The following is a 22,023-nucleotide window of genomic DNA, read 5'->3' on the forward strand; positions in this document are numbered from 1 at the left end:
AAAAGCATATTCATCATCTCTGCATTCATAAATGTCCGATCTATCAAAATCTTATGTTAATTAAAGGCAGGGCTGTCGAGTCGGAGCCCATTTTGGTGGAGTCGGTGTCATGGAATTTGAGGAGTCAAAGTCAGAGGTTTGGCTTACCGACTCCACAGCCCGGATTAAAGTGGTTTTTCACTACTAGGACAAACCCTTCTCAATCTAAATGTTTGGCCCCAATAAAATAAAACCGCCTATACTCGCCTCCCGTGCCGGCACCATTCCAGCAGTGTTGGCACTCGCGGTCTCGGGCCTCTTGTGCGGCGTTGACACGTGACGCCAGTGCCTAATCATCGCTGGCGTCACTGTCCCCGCCTTCTGTCCTATTGAACAGAGAGCAAGTCTGGGCTGCAGCTGATCTGACATCTTCATGTTCGATTCGTATGAAGGTGGAAACAGTGACGCCAGTGCTGATTGGGCACCGGGGTCACATGTCATACAACTGCAAGAGAGCCCCAGGACCGCGAGTGCTGAAGGCGACAGCAGAGGAGGTGAGTATAGGCTTTATTTTAACGTGGCCAAACATTTAGATCTAGAAGGGGTTGTCCTATTAGTGGACAACCCCTTTAACCCGTGCCATAAACACTGTAACATATTGCTGTTTTTCAGTCAACTCACTTCCAAATAAAAATGCAATAAAAAGCATTTAAAACATCGTAGGTACATAGAACTAATACAGAATTTTTGGAAAACAAGGCTGTACAAATTGAACATTTCTGTAATCGTACTGACTTGTAGAGCCAAAACTGACTGCTTTAAGGGGTTAAAAGTGAAGCTTTAGAGTATTTGAGCACATCTTCTGTTTCAGGTGGTGGACAATATTGTGAGAAAGAACTGCAGCACTCGTATCTTCGGCATACTGGTGTCTTGTGTGTGTGAAGAGCAGACGTTATCCATTGGGGCCATCTGGCAGCTGCTGTTGGCGATGCAAGAGTTAAGCCCAGCAGTGAGGTCTCTGATGAGCGAGATCCGTAAAGAACCGGGAGCTGATGTCTTCTTCCAGAGTGGTAGGAAGCGTCCAATACAATGCATGGCAGTAAATGCTCAGAGTAGAGCACCTGTCCATGGTCACCACATGTCCATTAGTTTTTTTCAGTATAAACTGTTTGTTTTCTCCTGATGAAGTCAAATAGGATAATTGTATTTTTGTCCTCCACAGTGATGAACAGAGAGAATGAGTTGGCTGAGGTTTTGGTGCGCCACAGCGAATTAATAGCCCAAACTTTCAGACACTGCGATGTCCTCAGCTGTGTGTCACCCGACAATGAAGTTCTGAATGACTTGGTAAAACAGGTAAACACTTGTCTGGTAATCGCTGTTATATTGTGTTTCTGTAGCTTTCCCTATTCACTTCACCTGAATTATCATTGTGATCCCATCGCCGCAGTGAGGAGAGAAGCAAAGGGAAACAATCTGATTTCATACTGGTGTATTTCTTGCTGATAATAAACCATTCAGACTAGGGAGACTTTCATCTCTGATCACATTTGCGTTGTTTCTCTCATTCAAAGCTTCCAGTATAATGAAAGAATCACATAGAGTGCAGTGATCTAACCTCGCTTTCTTACGCCATCTTCCCATGTGTAAAAATGCTGTGTTTTTTCTGCATAACAAACCGCGCTGTACTCTTTCTCTGGATCCACCATTAAGTCTCCTCCAGTGCTCCTGGTGTCTGGCGTTGGCTGTGTGTCATCAATCAGTGAGCTGAGCTGCTCGGCGGTGTAGACAACACCGTCTTCAGAGCCGCGGAGCTCACTGATTGGCTGAGGATGAGACTTCAGCACCGTTGACGATGCGACAGTGGCGGAAACTCACAGTTGGACCCCAGTGATGGTTAGTACAGCACAGTTTGTTATTTTATAACCAATTCAGCCATGGTAGAAGCTTAATTGAAAGGATACAACACCTATTACTCAGCTGTCTCATTCAGCGTTGTTCTCTATCTGCTTTGGCCCAGCCTAGAAAGGAAAATAAGTAGCTAACATGAAGAAGTAAACTAGGTAGAAATTAAATCCAGACCTGTATCTGCCTCCTGCATGACACTAAGCCAACCTGGTGTTAGCGCGGTGGCTGTAGTTGTGCAGCCTGCGGAGGAGATGCTGACACTTGTGTTATCCTAGTTTCAGCCTCCTGGTTGACATGTCCCCCAATGAATGCCAAGCAGGACTTTTTGTGGCTACACCAATGTCATGTATCTGAACAGAACTATTTTCTTTATCGCTTCATTGGGGGACACGGGTAACCATGGGGTGTATGCTGCTGTCGCTAGGAGGCTGACACTAGGCAAAAAAGGAAAATGGCTCCTCCTCAACAATATACACCCACTGACAGGTACAAAGCACCTCAGTTTAAGCTTAGTGTCTGTAGGAGGTGGACCTGGATCTGATCCCAGATCCGCAGTTTTCCTTTTCAGGTATATTGTTTTGTTTTATTAATCTTTTTCCTTTGTTTTACAGGTTCTTCATCCTCAGGGTAACGGGGTTTAATTTTTCACCGTTTTCCCATACGTATGCGTCTGAGAGAGCTGTGTGGTGTCGCCCACATCGCCTACTCTCGGACCCGCAGGCAGGACTTTATTCCCGGTCACCCTTACGGGTGTTTCAGGGTGATTCCCGGTGGCCAGTCCTTGCCTTTTCCGCACCTCACCCCTCTCCTCGGATAGGGCTGAGAGAAAGACTGTGGTCACCAGTGGTGGACTCCCCATTTCTTGTAAGGGGTTGATGCCGTCTTCTTCACTGTTTGAAGACGTGCGGGAAGGAGGAACCTTGTTTCCAGCAACCCGCTCCCACCCGAGGGCTCCTGATGTGATCCTCATCTGCGAAGAGGAACTGTGGACCCACCTTGCAAGTAATGTATGTTTCCTTCCCCCGCAGTGGCGCAGTCAAGACCTGGGACATTTCCGTCCCTTAACAAGGAAAGGGCATCTCTAAGCATTATTCTTTGCATCCGCTGCCATTTTCCCGTGTCCGGTCTCAGGCATCCCCTTTCATCCCTGGCCACTCCCTAGCGAGCGCTTGAATTTTGAACTTTTTGGGCCAATAGGAGGCCTCCCTGGGTCAGAGAGTTTTCTTCTCTGGCCAGGCCATGCCCCCCCCCCCGCTTTGCGCGCGTCCTTTGGGCGCCTTTTTCATTCTATCGGAGCGCCCTCTCTTGAATAGGACATGCCCCCTGCGACTCTCAATTCAGAGGGGCACTTTCTGTTTCTGCCGGCTGGCAGATCCTCCGGGTTGGCCACGCCCCCGGGCGCACCATCCAATCGGATGCAGTCTTTCCTTTTCACTGGCCGGCACCTTAGCCACGCCCACTGATCCTCAGCGTTCTTGCTGTTTCATTGTTGCCGATGTCATCTTGGATCTTGTGCCTCAGCAGATCGCGCATCCTGTCTGAGTCATTGCCTTTCCCTGCCTCCTTCTCTTCCATCATGTCTGCCCCACGGGAGCACTCTTTAACGCCCTGGATGAGAGCACACTCCTCCCTCCGGAGTGGGCTGTTGCCATGTTACGTTCGGTATCTGACCTGACTAAGGTGTCACAGTCCCTGTTCCAGGTCCTGGAACATCTTCCACATCTATCTGCTGCCACCAGTGCTCCGAACGCCTCTCCTGGTGATGCACACACACCTGACTAAGAAGCGGGCTTTCTCTAGCTCCTAATCCAGTTCCCCGGGTCCTTTTGCATCATCTAGGATGCCCTCCTCTCCCCATGCCCCCTCCTCGGAGGCTGCTTTAGGGTCCGATGTGGATTCCCAGTTTGAGTCTGATTCGGACCAGGCCTCAAAATTCCAAGATATGCTAAGTAGCCTTATATTGGCTATTACCCAAACTCTTAACCTAAAGGAGGACAAGGTTCCCGCTCAGGAGCACTCCGGTCCCTTCAAACGGGTAAAATATCCTTCCCGGACCTTTCCCAATCACATCATTTGAAGCAACTGTGGCTAAACATTTGGAACATCCCAAAAAGCGCTTTCCAGGAAGGAAGCAGTTAGACATCCTTTAGCCCAAGACCATAAGATCATCTTGGTAAATGGGCAGAGTCCCCTAAGGTGGACCCATTGATTTCTCACCTGTCATCCAAGACAGTTCTGTCTCTACCGGATGGTGCGTCTCAAGGACGCTACGGACACGCAGATCGAGTCTTTAGCTAAATCAGCCTTTGAAGCGGCTGGCACCTTTGCTCCTGCTTTGCTACCGCCTGGGTGGCAAAGTCGTTCTCTGCCTGGGCAAAAATGCTTCGCCAGGGCATCCTAGCGGCAGCTCCTCTGGACAAAATTGCAGATTTGGCAGACCAGATTGCACACGCTGGCAAATATCTTCTGACTGCCTCTTTGCTTGCAGCCAGTTGTTCTGCCAGGACAAACAGCAACATCATTGCTATACGCTGCATCCTCTGGTTGAAGGCGTGGAATGAAGATCCATCCTCAAAAAAAGTCACTAACCTGGCCTTTCAGGGTTCTAGGCTTTTTGGCTCCAAACTGGATCAGATAATTTCGAACGCTACTTGGGGAAAAAGTACCTCTCTTCCTCAGTCCAGGTCTAAACATCCTTTCAATAGGAAAGGGCCCCTGCCTTTTCGTTCCTTTCGACCCTTCTCTTCAGGAACTTCCTCCCAGCAGGACCGCTCTTTCGACCCAGGGGAAAGGAAGAAACCGTTCTTCAAATCTGCACCCCACTGGAGGCCAAAGGGTCACTTCTCCAAACCCTCTGGGTCCCTCTCTCACAGGTTCTCTGTTCTACGCACAGGATTAATCGTACCTGTTCCCTGCAACTAACGATTTTCAGGGTTCTACTCCAATCTTTTCATAGTCCCGAAGAAAGACTGATCGCTCCGTCTGATTTTGGACCTCAAACAGTTGAATAGCCACATTCGGATCCGCCATTTCAGGATGGAGTCCCTACACTCGGTGATCGCCTCCATGGAACTAGGAGAATGTCTTTGTTCTGTAGACATTCAGGATGCTTATCTTCACATTCCTGTTTGTGTTAAGCATCAGAGATTCCTTCTGTTCGCGATCCAGGAGGATCATTATCAGTTTACGGCACTTCCTTTCGGCCTGGCCTCTGCCCCCAGAGTGTTCATGAAGGTCATGGAGGCCTTCATGGCCATCTTTCACTCCAAGGGGATTCTCATAATTTCCTACTTGGACGATCTTTTGATGAAGGTGCCATCCCGTCGAGACTGCGACCAGTCTTCAGATTACTCTGGAAACTGGTCTGCCTTGGTTGGATAGTCAACAGGGAGAAGTCCTCCCTGACCCCAGCTCAGCACCTTGTGTTTCTGGGTATGAGGTTAGACACGGTCCAAGCCCATGTTTTCCTTCCAAAGGAAAAGTTTTGATCTCTCTGCCAGGGAATCCCCTCTCTCAAGCGACCAGCCCCTCTCCCCTTGTGGTCTTACATGAGAGTTCTGGGGCAGATGATTGCCTGCATGGAAGCCGTACCTTTTGCCCAGTTCCACACCCGTCCTCTTCAGCTGGCACTCTTGTCTGCTTGGGACAAGAGAACCGTCTCCCTGGACCAACCCGTGCTGCCTCTCATGGTGAGGCAATCCCTGACCTGGTGGACGCTATCCATCTCAGCCCTGCGCGGGAAGTCCTTCCTCTCTCTCCGGTGGCAGGTCATCACCACCAACTCCAGTCTCCTCGGTTGGGGAGCGGTCTTCCATCATCACACGGCACAGGATTGCTGGAACGCTTAGGGAGGAGCTCTCCCCATCAATCTTCTGGAGAGCAGGGCGATATTTCTCGCCCTTCTCCACTGGCAGGTCCTCCTCGCAGGCAAGCCAGTCCACATTCAATGGGACAACGCCACGGCTATGGCTTGCATAAACCATCAAGACAGCACTTGCAGCAAGCAGGTGATGACAGAGGTGACATGGATTCTGCGATGGGCAGAACGTCACATCCCTGCCATATCAGCAGTTCACATTCCAGGGGGTGGAAAATTGGGCGGCTGATTTTCTGAGCCGTCAGGGTCTCGCTTCGAGTGAGTGGTGTCTCTGCCCCGCCGTCTTCAACCAGATTAGTCAACGGGGAGGCACACCGGACGTCGACCTAATGGCGTCTCACATGAACCACAAGGTTCCTCAGTTCGTAGCCAGGTCCCGGGATCCATTAGCCATCGGTTGTGATGCCCTGGTAATCCCTTGGTCTCGGTTCCAACTGCCTTATCTCGTTCCACCTCTCCCCTTGATTTTGAGAGTCAAAAAAAAAGATAAAAGCAGAAGGGGTACCCGCAATCCTGATAGCTCCGGACTGGCCAAGACGGGCCTGGTACATGGAGCTGGTGAACATGCTAATGGATGCTTCCTGGAGGCTTCCAGACCTTCCAGATCTTCTCTCACAAGGCCCCTTCTTCCACCAGAGTTCTCATTCTCTGAGTTCAACAGCATGACCGTTGAGGCCGCAGTCCTGAGGGAGGCTGTTTTTTCCCACCATGTCATTCAGAGACCATGATTAGGGCAAGAAAACCAGCATCTTCGCTTGTCTACCAAAGATATTGGAAGGCCTTCTTCCGATGGTGTGAGAAGAACAAGTTGTTTCCTATGTCCTTTTCCCTTTCTTCCATCCTTGGTTTTCTTCAAGTGGGTCTTGACTCGGGTGTATCACTCAGTACACTTAAGGGACAGGTTTCAGCTATGTCAATTCTTTTCCAGAGAAATCTGGCTTCCCTTCCCCAGGTGAAGACCTTTCTTCAAGGTGTCGCCCACCTGGCACCTCCTTATCGTTCTCCGATAAACCCATGGGATCTTAGCCTGGTCTTTAGCGCCCTCCAACGCGCTCCCTTTGAGCCCATGTAAGATATTTCGTTTTCTCTCCTGTCATAGAAGGTTGCCTTTACGTCCATCAGGAGGGTTTCTGAGTTAGCGGCATTATCCTGTCGCTCTCTGTTCCTGATTTTTCATCAGGATAAGGTGGCCCTCAGACCCGTTCCTTACTTCTTACCTAATTCATTTCACATCAATGAAGACATTGTCCTTCCTTCTCTATGTCCCTCTCCGGTCCCTCCCCATTCGAGTCTACCTTTAAAGGACTGTTTCCTTTCATCAATCCGATTCCCTATTTGTCATCCTTGACGGTCGTTTAAAGGGGCTCCCAGCTTCTAAGTCAACTATTGCCCGTTGGATTCGTACGGCAATTTTCGAGGCATACCGCGTTCATGACAAACGGCCTCCTCTGGGAGTGAGGGCTCACTCCACCCAGGCCGTGGGGGCCTCCTGGACTGTTCGTCACCAGGCACGCCCTCTTACAGATTTGCAAAGCCACGACCTGGTCGTCATTGCACACCTTCGCAAGGTTTTATAAGGTTCATACCCATGCTTCGTCTGATGCAGGCCTGGGTAGGAAGATGCTGCAGGCGGTGGTTACGCACTGGCCGACCTAAGCCTGTTTTTCTTTACATTCTTTTTTTCTTTTCCCACCTTTGGGACTGCTTTGGGGCGTCCCATGGTTACCTGTGTCCCCCCAATGAAGCGATAGAGGGATTTTTGGTACTCATCAAAAAATAACTTTCTTGGAGCCTTCATTGGGGGACACAGCACCCTCCCTGACTGTTTGTTGTTGCGTTGGTACATATTTTCATATTTTGAGTTTTTGGTTACTTCTACAGCTTTAACACTAGCTGAGGTGCTTTGTGCCTGTCAGTGGGTGTATACTGCTGAGAAGGAGTTATTTTCCTTTTTTGCCTAGTGTCAGCCTCCTAGCGACAACAGCATACACCCCATAGTTACCTGTGTCCCCCAATGAAGGCTCCAAGAAAGAGATTTTAGGGTGAGTACAAAAATCTTTTTTTATTTGCCTCTTTTACACTGAGTTCAGAATTTACACAAAAGGTGTAAATACAAATCTGTAATTGTGACATTAACCACTTGTAAAACCCTAAAGTAAGCTTTGGCCTGCACAGTTCTGTAGTTCAGCTCCTATTTAAGTGAATAGCCAAAATATCCAGTAATGGCCACTATACAGCGAACAGAGCTGTGCGGCTCCCACCCCATTCATTGTTCACATCCGGCCTCTGCCATAGCTGAATATAGCAGCTTGGTAAAGGATCCCTGCTGCTCTGATAGAAAACCTGTCTCAAGGTAAGTTATCAATACCTTAAGGCTAGAAAAAACATTTATTTGACATATTTTGTAACCATCTTGTGTGACCACTATAGGAAGGATTAGAACGTTTGTCCTGTGCACACTCGGTTCTAACGTCCCGTCTACACATACCTGATCGGCAGGTGACTTGTAATGTTCTCAGGGCTGAACACGTGCACAATACCTTCTGATTGTGCCGTGTAATGTTTAACCTCTTTCTGTTCTTCTAGATGTTAAACATTCCTCAGCAGAATGATATTGAGGGTCTGCCTGCAAAGCTGCTCCTGAGTTCTGCTCTGCAACAAACGGTGCCTGTCGTGAAGTTCTGGCAGCTGCTGTGCAGCCTCCAGGACTCTGCCCCTGACTTACAGCCATTAATGAAAGAGTTGGAAGAACTTGGTGAGTGCTTTATATCGCTATGTGTTGTCCTTCCGATTACCTGCAATCAAAAGAAAAAAATTGCAAAATATTCACATTTTAATTACTCAACTGTTAAGTAAAATTTTTTTAGTTTTTTTTTTTTCTCCAAATATTTTTTTTTTTCATTTTGAGCCTTAATAAAAGGGAAGCAGACAGCTGATTATTGCTCCACGGACAGCATGAATCCGAGTCTGGCTCCGTCATTTCAGCCATATTTGAGTCACACAAGTGCCACCAAGTTTCAGAGAAAACACTATTTAAAAAAGTCCTTCAGGGACCATGTCACTCAGGCGACTATTGCAAGAGTTCCATCTCCAGCAACTTCTCCCTATCCCCTTCCTTATGGCTGACAAGTCTTTCCCTTTGTATGTGTATATAAGGAGAGATCTGTCAGTCCAGGGGATTGGGGTTAGGATAAGCCACCGGGGATCTACTTCATTGACTTGGCACTCAACACATAGTCCACAGACAGCTTTTCAAAGGATGTTTTCTCTGAAATGCTGCAGTTTGTGTAAAACATACGTCGCTGAAATGACAGGGCCAAACTTTGTTATATACTGTCCTCGGCAGTCGGTTCAAGGGCTTAATCCGGATGTTGTCATCTCCCCTGGAGATGAGTGATAGTGCCTTGACACACGGAGTACCCCTGCAAATGTAAAGTTTGGTGTGGGAAAAAAAGGTAGTCTACTCTTGTCTGAGTGTCCACCTCCAGTAGGCATACACTCCAGAAAATGATGCCGGCACCATTATAAGTCTATGGTCCCGTCGGCGCATACGTCCGAATCCTGTTTTGCGGGCGGTTGGGACGTAGACCCCCGGGGCCATTGATAGGGTGCCTAAACGCGATGTGAAGGCATATTTAGCCAGAGAAATCTATGTAAATTCTTTTATGCTTAGTAGTAGTGACACCTTTATTGGCTAATCAGAAAAATATCACTCCTAGTATCCTTTTGTACAAAAGTTTTTCCATAGACTGTTTGTAGAAGAAAGCCACCTTGATTTCTCCTAAGATCCCATTAATTTCCTTCCATCTATTATTGCTTATCATTTTAGATGAATTTCTTTCTTTTAAGGTTTTCAGGTTGACGGCAAATGCAGTTTCCTGAGCACTATGAAGTGGGGAGTAAACGAGGAATGTCAGCTAGAACCTATAGAAGACATCGGCGACAGAAACGAAGAGGAAGATGAAGCGAAAGATGATGAGAATGACGATATGGATTGTGAAAAAGAGAGAGCAGAGTTCGCTCAAGAAAGGGGCTCAAAAAAGAGTTTTATTTGCAAATCCTGCGACAAAATCTTCCTGTTCCGCTGCCGCCTGGAGGTGCACATGAAGCGCTGCCGAATGGCAAAAAGAAATCCCCTGCAGTGCAAAGACTGCAATGTGGTACAGGCCTCCAAGAGGGAGCTGGACCAGCACCGAGAGGAAGCTCACGGCTGTCTGATATCCCGGAATAGCAAAGGGAAAAAGAAAATGCTGGTGACGTGTGACATCTGCGGGAAAGAATTTGCTCATCCGTCAGGTAGTGTATAATAGTATATGAATCCACATACATAGAGGGGCAACTTTACAAATACTATAGTTTATCTATTTACAGAAAGTTTATCATCACTTTTCTGTCCTGAGTTGTAATTATATGAAGTAGAATGTCAGATAATTTTTTAAAGAAATGTTGTCTTTATTGTTGCTGGACCTCATTCAGATGTCCATTTTTTCATTCCTATGTTTTTCATGGATTGTACATGGACCCATTATAGTCCATGGGTTTTTTTTGTAGTCCTAGGGTCCGCAAAGAGAAAAACAGGAGATGTATCTGTTTTTGATCCAAGTCACCGATTACACTCTCTAATGCCAGTCAGTGGGTTTTGAAAAAAAAGTATACAGATGCCATTCCTGTATTTAATGTCTAGGGGAAGCTTTTTTTTCATACGTTAAAAAAACAAATGGTGAAAATGGATGAAAATCTTATCAGCACACTATTCATACTCTATTAGTTTGTTTCACATACGACTGGAAAACGGGCATTCGAATGAGGCTTTTGCTGTGTGATGAGATGACTCCCGTCATGTTTTTCAAATGACAGCCCATCCTTGTCATGTGTCACAACAGGCTGCAGTCTGAAGAATCACTGATCCCCAAGACCTGTGCATCAAATGAGGAGCTGTTTCGTAATCACTCATACCAGTGAGCTGCTGGAGCAGGGCTTTGCTATGAACAGAAATAAATCTTCTCGCTGCAGGACTTCTCTTTAGTCCTCCATGTGCAGTCAGTCAGCAAGGAGATTTATTTCCTCTCGTGTCGCAGCCCTTGTCCTCAGCTCACTAACAAACGTGTGTTTATGACTCTGCTCATCTGACAGTCCAGACAAAGGTCTCAGACCGCAGCCTGTCCTGACACATCACTTGGAGAGGCTGCAGTTTTTATTACATGACTAGAGACATTTTATTACCTTTTTGGAGAATCCTCTTTAATGTAAAAGCAGCAGAATTTAGCTTTAGAGAGAACAGCCTCTGTAACTTGAATGTTTCCAAAAATATTCAACTTTGGGCTCCGTTCAGTTAAGTGAGGTAAATCACGGACCAGTCGTGTCCTAATGAAGTGCTGCAATTCCCGTGCAATCTAATTGAAAATAGTGCTGTCTTACCCACTAAAAAGTGATGTTCAGTAAATATTAACCTGCTATTTCTCAGGGCTTCAGTACCATAAACGGACAGAACATTTTGACGAGAAGCCATTCTCCTGTGAGGACTGTGGCGCCAAGTTTGCTGCAAACTCCACTCTGAAGAATCACCAGCGGCTGCACACAGGAGAGCGCCCCTTTGTGTGCAAGCATTGTCACATGACGTTCACCCAGGCCGCCGCACTTTCCTACCACACTAAGAAGAAGCATTCTGAAGGTATGATACTGGCCGGCCTGTTTTCAGCTACATACAGCGTCTTCTGTGGCTGTCCAGGTATGCTGGGTGATGTAGTGTAACCGCTCTGTGATTGAACGCATTACTGCAATTTTTCTGATTTACCACAAATGGTGTGCTGCTGCCGAAGAATGAAGGAGTGCACGTCTGTCTTCTAACATGTCTGTGTCCTTCCATCCTAGGTAAAATGTACGTCTGCCAGTATTGCGATGCTGTCTTTGCGCAATCTATCGAGCTGACTAGACACGTGAGAACTCACACAGGAGACAAGCCGTACGTCTGTCGTGAATGTGGGAAAGGATTCAGCCAAGCCAATGGGCTCAGTATACACCTACGGACCTTCCATAGTAAGCTTCATTCATTCATTACATGAATTAGGGAGCGCTTCTCAATATATTAGCTGTATTATTGCTTGGCTTAAACCCTTAGTCACCGGGCCAAATTTTTAAAATCTAAGCAGTGTCACTTTATGTAGTAATAACTCTGGAATGCTTGAACAAATCCCAGTGATTCCGAGATTGTTTTTTTCATGGCACATTATACTTTATAATAATGGTAAATTTAGGTTGATATGTTTTGTTTATTTATAATAAAAAAATCAGAAATTTGATAAAGTAAAAAAAAATAGCAATTTTCAATCTTTAAAATGATTATCCCTTTAATCCAGATAGTCATGCCACAGAAAAACATTAATACCGTAAATTAAATTTCCCACATGTCTGCTTTATATCAGCACCATTTGTAAAATGTTATTTTATTTTGTTAGCATTTTAGGAGGTTTAAAAATGTAGCAGTAATTTTTCATTTTTTCATGGAACTTTACAAAATTTAGGGTTTTTTTAGGGACCTATCCAGGTTTGAAGTGACTTTTGGGATCCTATATATTGGAAAACCCCAAAAGTGATACCATTTTAAAAACAACACCCCCTGACATACTGAAAATTGCTGTCATGTATATTAACCCTTCAGGTGCTTCTCCGGAATTAATACAAAGTGGCATGACAGGAATGAAAAAATGTATTTTTACCACCTAAATGTCACTAATTTTGAAACGGGTAAATATAGCCTGCAGACTCTCAGGTCGCTATATGGCTATGAACTGCCATGGCAAACATCAGGACCACACAATCATGATCTTAGGGTGCCGATGGGGTGAAGAGGGAGCCCCCCCCACTCGGTTAACCATTTATATGGTGTAGTCAATATTGACAGCAGCATCTAAGGGGATAAACAGATATGGATGGTGACAACACTGATCATGGCTGATGCAGCAAGTTGTCACCTATAGTGTACAGCCGACAGCTGCTGGATTGTCACCTCTATGGGGATGATATTCTCTTATATCTCAGGTCAGTAAAAAATAGAATTATTGGCTGTCATTCAGAGGTTAAGATGAAGGTACTTTGCAACTTTTGTTCATCTTGCTCACTACAATCTTTTTAAGATGGGTTTTAATCTGCTGTTTCTTTGAACGATTGTTGGAGCATTATAATTTCTAGACTTCTCATGCTATTATTTTACAACCTGCCTTGTATTTTGACATTTGTTGTATATATGGATCTTTTCAGACATTGAAGATCCCTACGACTGTCAGAAATGCAGAATGAGTTTTCCTACTTTAGAAGAGAACAGACAGCACATTCAGATAGTACATTCCAAGGAATACCACCCCTGCCCGTCCTGTGAAAAGATATTCAGCGCCCCTTCTCTACTAGAGCGCCACATAGTCACCCATGTGGGAGGAAAACCATACAACTGTGAGATCTGTGACAAAGCATACCAGGTGAGTGATCCAAGGCTCTCATCGGCGCCTGCCACTGTAACCAGGTTTTCTCATGTAATGCTGTCACCTTCACTTTCACAGCAACTGTCTGGCCTGTGGTACCACAACCGCACCCATCATCCAGATCTGTTTGCTGCGCAGAATCATCGTTCTTCCAAGTTCTCGTCCGCTCAGTGCAGCTCCTGCGACAAGGTCTTTCCTAACTCGTCTACTCTGCAGAAGCTCACGAAGATCGAACATCCCAGCGAGTGCATGAATGGTAAGGAACATATAATTCTAGATTATAACCTGTGCTGGGGGTGCCTCAGTCCTTTGTGTGAATGATGTAGTTGTGAACATATGCAATCACTGCTCCAAACCCTGTGAGAATTGTGAAGGGAGAGCTTCATCACCTGGATCCCCAGCAATCACGTATTTACAATCTATGCCGTGCATAGGTGTTTGATGTCCATGGGCAGCATTTAAATGTATTAAATAGGAGCTAACATGTCTGTTTTCCCTGAAAATACCATTGCTGCAGCATCTTTTCTTACAACGCTGCGCTGTACTGTTCCTCTGTTATTGTTCCTGTAAATGCAAAAATTGACTGACAACCTTGATCTATCATTCTCCATGTGAGTGGCACGTCCTTGTACTCTGACCGTCCTATCAGTGCTGACCGTGTCCATTCGGGGGTGCGGTAATAGTAATGGTGGGTTTATGCATTTCCTGGCAGACTAACAGAGGAACAGAACAATGTTGATTTGTGAGAAAACATGCACCACTCTTCTTCTTGTATGCCCAATACAAGTGTTTACTAGTGCAGACATATGATAACAGGTCCATTATTATTAAGAGCTCTAGAGACGTGGTACGTAGAATTAGGGTAACCTGAAGTCTTTGGTATCCTGTCCCTTTTCAGATGATAAGGCTTATGAATGTGAGAAATGTCTGCAGATTTACCCGTCATCGGCTGCATTGCAAGTGCATATCAAGTGCAAACACTCAGGTAAGTGGTTATGTGAGCGCTTCATGTATACAAGAACCATGAATAGGAAGAAAACTCTTCAAAATCCATTACTTGTCCATGTAATACTGCAGCATTGAGAAGGGATAATCTGTCGTCACGTCATCATTATGGGTCACTCAAACCTTCTGGTAATGATGATGTTGCCCCCAGGGCTGTGGAGTCAGGAAAATTGAGAAGTCTGAGTCGGAGGTTTGGCTTACCGAAGCCACAGCCTTGGATACCTCTATCACTTTTAATCTCTGTATACTAGTAATAATATTAGATTGCAGACATGATCAAACAGATTAGAAGGACCGTAGCTGACCCATAGAACAAACTTTCCAGGTAATTTTTAGGCTATGTGCACACAGAGTTTTTTGGCTCTGCTGATTTTGAAGTGAAAACCGCAGATAAATCCACAGGACTAAAGTCCTGCAGTTTATCTGCAGTTTTGCCCTGCGGTTTTACACCTCACAATGGATGATGTGTGAAACTGCAGCGTTTCTGCACTAAAGAATTGACATGCTGCGGATTGTAAACCGCAGCAAAACCACGTGGAAAAGTCCGCAGCATGTGCACAGCGTTTTCCAGTTTACCATTGAAAACAATGGTACTGTACAACGCACCTAAATCTGCTGCAGATCCGCTGCAGAATCCGCACCGTGTGCACATACCCTTACCGTAAAATGAGCATCATAAAAACAAAAAACCCCAAAAAAGCAACAACAGAATCGCTATTTAATCTTTTTTTGGGGAGAGGGGGTATGGTTCCACCTCGATTGCAAAGAATGGTATCATTCAAATAACAGGAATTAAAAAGCACCCACGTATGGCTGTATTAATGGAAGAATAAAAAAAATATGGCTCTTGGAAGAAGAGGAGTTTAAAAAAAAAAGTGTAAGGGGAAAAGGGTTTAAATCAGGGCAGAGAGATTATAAATCCATCAGATTTTCTATCCATCTGTAATAATCCTTCTCGTTATCAGGGACCCAGCCATTCCAGTGTCTTTACTGCAGCGAGTGTTTCCAGTTCCCGGGCGCCCTGCAACACCACGTAGCCACCGACCATTTCAACGAGACCGAGAACACATTTGGTTGCGACCTCTGCGGAGAGCTCTTCACGTCGCAGACTCAGCTAGAGAAACACTATGAAACGGACCATCCTGACATTGTACTGGCGGAAGCTCAGGCAGCAAATACGCAAGTTGTGCAGGTACTTCTTATATATTTTTTTTCCCTCTGCATACAGTATGAGTAATGGGATCCATTACACGGGAGTGTTTGCACTATAAGTAACCGCTTGCTGTCTGCCTTCTGCAGGTTATCCAGACGGAGGATCAAGTAACAGCAGGAGAGCAAGTAATAACCTTAGACGAGTCACAACTAGCAGGTTCTCAGGTGATCGTGGCTCTACCAGACTCGCAGAGCAGCCAAGCCACTGGCACAGAACTCGTGGCCGTCAGCATGGAGGATTTGTTTGATGGAACCGTCACGCTCATATGTGGCGATGCCGTCCCCGGAGTGACGCAGAGAACTTCAAGCTAATCCTGACTTGCCTTCACCACGGATCATTAGTTATCTATAGATTTTTTTTTTTTTTTTTTTAACCACTTCTAACTTTCATGTGTTCATTTCATGTTTTTATTTCAGTTCTTACACACCTGGCTCGCTCGGTTCTTACACACCCGCTTCCGCTTTTTCTTATTTATTTTCTTCCGTTGTGCATTTTTTTCTGATTTATTAATTCCCGTTTGCTGACTAGAGTCTGGGCACATTGGCCGAAAGTACAACTAATGTTCATTGCAGGAGTTGTATGCGGTGTCTGATGATAATACGGCGATAGCTGAGGGAACCCTGATCCAGACGTCCGCTCTTTTTACCTAATTGCAAGCAATGCTTAAAGGATGGAGAATTCCTTGTAAATGCAGAGCTACTTTAACTACAATCTTACATGCTTATGAAACTGATGTTAAAGGTGGTTTTCCTATCTTCTGATGAAAGTCTGCAGTAACGCTTGCTCAATCCTTGCAGTGAGCGCTCCACATGCTGTCAGTATTGTCTGACACCGGCAAGTGACCGCAAGTATATGACATGCATATTTCCATCCACATTCCAACTAGACATGCTCGGCCGCGCTCAGTTGTTTTGTATTGAGCTAGGCTGCACACGTCTAGTCAGCATGTGACCACATGTATGGAAATTGAATACTTGCGAACACGTGACCGCCTGCAGTCACTGGCAACTGGAGAATTCATACTGCGTGCGACCCGCATACTGCAAGTACTTGGTAGTCTGCATACACACAAAGTGACTGCAGACTTTCACAAGAAGACCGGAATACCCCTTTAGAGTTGATAGGTAAAGCTCTCCTGGATCAGTTCCAGCTATAGATTACTTGTTATGGTCATGTATTTATTTCATGCATCTTATTTGTTTGCAAGGACACTATATAACGGCGCACAACGTGTAGACACCTAAAGCTTCCTGCGGTGCATCTGATAAGAGTAATTGTCCAGATTGGATATCCGACGGGTGACATCTATATGTAGTTACAGCACTAGTTCACAGCACTAGCTCACAGCACAAACAATGTACAGCACAGGAACTGCACCTTTCCCAGCGAGTGTCAGCTGTATAGTACTGACTGCTACAGCCGCCAGTACTGGAGATATCTCTGTCCTGACATTTTAACCCCTCAGATACTGTGGTTAATAGTTACAAAGGCATCTAAGGAGTTGTACACAGAGGGTTTTCTCTGCCCCTCCTCAGACTCCCCTTCAATGTGATTGTGGGATGGCAATAGATTTCCATGATGAGTTGAAGTTATGATGCACCCCATATCTACCATTTTTGCCTTCCTATTAAACCTTGGCAGTGTCAGGTTTACATCAATAGGCGTGATCACTTCAGTATAGAAGCCGTGAGTTAAACAAGCAACCCTTAATTGGGGTGTTAAAGGGAACATGTCAGGGTGATAAAGGTATCTGATCTGCAGGCAGGATGTTATAGATGTCATTAAAATTCCTTGTGCTTGTATACATAGGAGTCGAGTAGGCGGTCCTACTAGTGATTGACAGTCTTCCCTTTGTAGACACAAAATGGGAGAGAGGAGGGGGCGCTCCTGGTGTGATACCCGGTGGTCAAATAGAGTAGGTTAGGAACAAAGTACACTAACCTGCCGTGGTTATTTTGCCGGCATAACCACGTTTGCAGAGCCTGCAGTGCTTATCGTGCACCATTCATCATCTTGGCTTCCAGGTTCCAAGATAGCTGGTCACAAGGGGCGTCACGTGATGCTGATGTCACCACAGGTCCTCTGTCTTTCAGGTCTTGCAGGATGGTTGGAAGCCTGCTGGGTCTGTGCTGCACCAAGCCGCTCACCCAGAAGGGTGTAAAATATAAGGAAAGAGAAATACGGCTGATTAGGGCACTCAGACCAAGACAGAAATTTGTTTTGGGTCCAAAACAAGTGTCTGTGTTGGCCTGAGCGCCCGAATCAGCTGTACTTCTCTTTCCTAGTCTTCCCTTTGTGACTGCATGGATAGATAGCTGTCAATCACTAAGTAGGACCACTCAACTCGTATTGAGTAGGACAACCCATTCAACTCATATGCGTACAAACACCCGGTATTAGAGTTAATAAAATACAAGTTATACTGAATCTTTGACTGCAATCCTTTACATCATTCTCAGCTTCTCCTCTATACCATGGTGTCCACAGATCGGATGCATATACAATGTGGCCGGATCCCTTTAATTTAAAAAAAAAAAAAAAAAACCTCCTTTTTCCCATTACTAATTAATGCTGCATCCATAAAAACCTGTGCTTCAGAAATAATGTGCTGTTTGTTTGCACTGCTAATGGTTTGAAAAAAAATCCTGAATTTTTGTTTTTTTTTTCTGGTCATCCTGAATAAAAAGTAATCATTAATACTTATTTACCCCAAATTGGGGCGGCTCTGGACCCCAACAACTGGTAATGTGGGGAAATCTTAAAGGTAAGTATAAGGGTTTTTTTGTTTTTTTACATCGTGAGTCCGTGCAAAAAATATTCTTAATGCTACATTCACATATCCATTTCACACAGTCTGTGATTCACTGACCGGCTGTGGGTCTCCTTACCCATAGACTGTATAGTTCAGGTCAGGACCTCCGCAGCCAGTCCATACTCAGACCGTGACAAACAGACGTGGGAATGAATGTAAAGGTTACTTATCCCTTTAATGCATTTGGGACGAGGATTTGGAGCTCTGTAAAAGCTAATCACTTCTGATCCCGTCCCATTAATTGACACAGAATTGATTAAAGAATAACCGGTGGTTTTATTTTTATTCCCTAAATCAATAGTGCACATGAAAATAAGCAACTTGTAATATATCTTATCATAGTAATCTCTTTTTTTTTTTTTTTTTTTTTTTTCCCTCTTACACTCTCAATTTATGGGTAAAATCTGTAGTTAATGAAAACAGATTTTTTTCCTTTACTGAGATGGAAGACAGTTGGTGCTCATAAGGTTTTATGGAGGAGACAGGAGCTAGAGGCAGAGACAGTCATTCTGCTGAAATTTCTTCTGAAATAACAGTTCTCCATTGAACTTTATAAGCACTAACTCCACTATCTCAGTAAAGGGTAAATCTGTCTTCACTGAACACAGATTTTACCCATGAATTGAGAATGAATCATCAATCCAGGAGGAGAAACAAGTAGTTTCCTGGAGGATAAACAAGCAGATCTCTCTGATAAGATGTTACCAAGTTGCTTATTTCCACGTGTACTATTGATTTATACAATAAAAGAAGGTTACTCTTTAAAGTAAAATCTGTTTTGCGCAGGAGTTGCTCCTTGCCTACGTCAATCAGATTTTTTTTTTTTAAAAAATTCTAAAGTGCAATGAGAAAAACAAATAAAAGCTAGGTACAGGTGTCATTCTGTGCATATACTCAGATGTAGCTGTACTATGGACTGACATTAAGAACTGCCCCCTCCCCATACACCTAAGGGTACCGTTACACATAGCGATGCACCAGCGATCCCGACAACGATATGGATCGCTGGTGCATCGGTCGGGATCGCTGGTGCATCGCTAAGTGGTCGCTAGTGAGCTGCCACACAGGCAGATCTCACCAGTGACATCGCATGGGTCGGGGGTCGCTACTTACCTGTCAGACGAGGCGATCCTGACGTCCTCCCGCCCGCGTCCACACGTCGCTCATCGGTGCCACAGGAAGCCGACGACGAGAAATGATTCAGGACGGTCGCTGCTACGTCACAAAATTGGTGACTTTACAACGATATTGCTAGCGATATCGCTATGTGTAACGTGGGCTTAAATCTACCTACTCTGCAGACATCAGCGGGATCAGCCTCATGTCTAACCTTTATGTAGGGGGGGGGGGGGCGTGCCTCCTGACTTTTCCCAGCAGTTTATATCAGAGAGAGAAGCTTCCACCCTGTTGAATTTTAGATATAAGCCGCTGCCAAGGATTATTTCATCTGCGCCTCTTGCAGAGAGCATTGGGGCGCTCAGCCAGGCATTCCTGTATCTGGGGTAGAAGGCTGATTTTTCAGCCGTATAATGTGTTTGGTTGGGGACCTTAAGTCTGTACAGGAATGAGCGTGATACTAAAAGTGTGAAAATGTAGATAACCAAGTTAATGTAGCAGAATCCAGGCAATGGCGAATGTTTCTACACTTCTAAATCTCTTGTTTCTTCCTGTGGAAGAACTTTGCAAAAATTTTAAAAAAAAAAACAACTTTCTAGCTACAAATTCAGGTTTTTAAATGTTCAGAAGCCGTTATTGTATTGAGCGCAATATCGGAGAGATTTTATCAATCACTCAGAAAATGTGTCCATATAAAGTGTATATCCTTGTGTATCACTCACGTCGCTGCCGGAGAAAAATTATTTAAGTTGCTTACGAAAAGAGACTGCTGTTAATCTAACAACACAGATTCCACGCACAGATTGTGTTTTCCCCTTTAGAAGTTATTGCTATTTTCTGTGTTGTTTGTATATTAGAATATGAGATTATACAGAGTCATCTTTATAAATAATAAACTTTTTAACGTAAAGGTGTTTGTTTTGTTTGGTAGAGGATTTGGAAGCTTTTCCTTTTGTATGAGGTGCCTTTACTATGGTTTTAGCTTCCCTACAATTACCACACTTAGTGGGGACCATGGGTGTATCTGGAGTCCAGTGGACCTCTATACAAAATTTGGACCTGGGCCCAATCTGCATGTTAGTCAATGTATGGACCCTTGTAGCTTTGTAGATCATATAAAAATGTGTTGCCCCTCCCCAACCCACCTAATGTAAGAATATCCTCATTCTTGTACTAATGTCCCCCATCCTGGGCCCTTTCCTAATATATTGACCCTGATCCTTGGTTCCTTCCAGGTACAAGTTCCCCATCCTGGGCCCCTTCCTGTTGTAATGTCCTCTCTTCTGGACCCATCCTATAGTAATGTTCCCTGTTTTGCCACTGTTTTGTAACACATTTTGTAACACATTTAAACAAAAAAAAACTTTCTTCTCACCTTCCTCCACTCCCAAGACACGGTGCCCTCTTCTCTATGCTCTCACATGCTCGAGGCCCCGCCCCAAATGTTTCATGCCTGTTTTTCAGCCATTAAATGTGGGGATTGCCTAACAGTCATTGTAACGTCGTAGCACTCTAAAAACAGGGATTTTTGTGTACTCACTGTAAAATCCTAATGTCCACACTCAAACCTCAGTAAATGCGGGCCTGGGTAGACAGATTCTGCAGACAGCAGTAGCACATCTTTAGACAGTTGGTATGTGGGGTTTAACCTGTTGTCGGTTTTCCCACCCAGGAAATTCTTTAGGACGTCCCATGGTCCTGTGTCCCCCAACGATGCGGAGAAGCAGGGATTTGTGTGTATACACCGTAAAATCCTTTTCTTCGAGACACTCATTGGGGGACACAGGACCATGGATGTATGCTGCTGACACTAAGTGAATACAAAAACGTTAGCTCCTCCTCTGCAGTATACACCTAACACTGGCTCCAGCCCAAACCAGTTCAGGGACAAAGCAGTAGGAGATAATAACCATCAAATACAGGTACAATATGTCAAACCAAAGAAACAACCATCAGGCCAACAGGGTTGGTGCTGTGTCCCCCAATGAGTGGCTCAGAGAAAAGGATTTTACGGTATATACACATAAATCCCTGTTTCTCCGCATCGTTGGGGGACACAGGACCATGGGACGTCCTAAAGCATTTCCTGGGTGGGAAAACCAACAACAGGTTAAACCCCACATACCAACTGTCTAAAGATGTGCTACTGCTGTCTGCAGAATCTGTCTACGCAGGCCCGCATTTGCTGAGGTTTGAGTGTGGACATTGTGTTTCGAAAATGTGCAAGCTGGACAAGGTTACAGCTTTGCAAATCTGTTCTGACGCCTGAGGCCGAATAGCCCAAGAAGCGCCCACTGACGGAGTGCAGTGTGCCTTGATCTCCGCTGGAATAGGCTTGCCTCTGATGCGGTAAGATTCCTGAATAGCCAAGCAAGTCCTCCTGGCTATTGTTGACTTTGAAGCGGCAAGTCCCTTCCTGTGACCCTCGGGGATCATGAACAGCGCGTTTGACAAAAAGACTCCGTCCGTGAGACATACCTGCTGAGAGTTCTCACGAAATCCAAAGTGTGAAGAGCCTTCACACGGTGTACTGGTGTCGGGCAAAATGAGGGTAGGACAATATCCTTGTTAAGGTGAAAGGAGGAAACAACTTTTGGTAAGAAGGGTGGGGATGGCCTGAAAACCACCTTGTCTGTGA

General features: G+C 45.2%; 1 protein-coding gene across 1 annotated transcript in view; it reads left to right on the forward strand.

Annotated features, from left to right (window-relative positions):
- Positions 1–20,295, forward strand: part of ZBTB40 (zinc finger and BTB domain containing 40) — an 80,322-nt gene extending 60,027 nt beyond the window's left edge. Inside the window, exons 8-18 of the mRNA XM_073585505.1 lie at positions 851–1,049; positions 1,202–1,335; positions 8,351–8,519; positions 9,614–10,060; positions 11,229–11,435; positions 11,636–11,800; positions 13,022–13,236; positions 13,318–13,495; positions 14,138–14,224; positions 15,210–15,436; positions 15,544–20,295. Of these exons, the coding sequence (XP_073441606.1) occupies positions 851–1,049; positions 1,202–1,335; positions 8,351–8,519; positions 9,614–10,060; positions 11,229–11,435; positions 11,636–11,800; positions 13,022–13,236; positions 13,318–13,495; positions 14,138–14,224; positions 15,210–15,436; positions 15,544–15,768 (2,253 nt within the window). The 3' untranslated portion in view covers positions 15,769–20,295. The remainder of the gene's footprint in view (positions 1–850; positions 1,050–1,201; positions 1,336–8,350; positions 8,520–9,613; positions 10,061–11,228; positions 11,436–11,635; positions 11,801–13,021; positions 13,237–13,317; positions 13,496–14,137; positions 14,225–15,209; positions 15,437–15,543) is intronic.
- The last annotated feature ends 1,728 nt before the right edge of the window (positions 20,296–22,023 follow it).

The sequence above is a fragment of the Dendrobates tinctorius genome, unplaced genomic scaffold (genome assembly GCF_039654945.1).
Source record: "Dendrobates tinctorius isolate UK_male_01 unplaced genomic scaffold, ASM3965494v1 ptg000086l, whole genome shotgun sequence".
Classification (NCBI taxonomy): domain Eukaryota; kingdom Metazoa; phylum Chordata; class Amphibia; order Anura; family Dendrobatidae; genus Dendrobates; species Dendrobates tinctorius.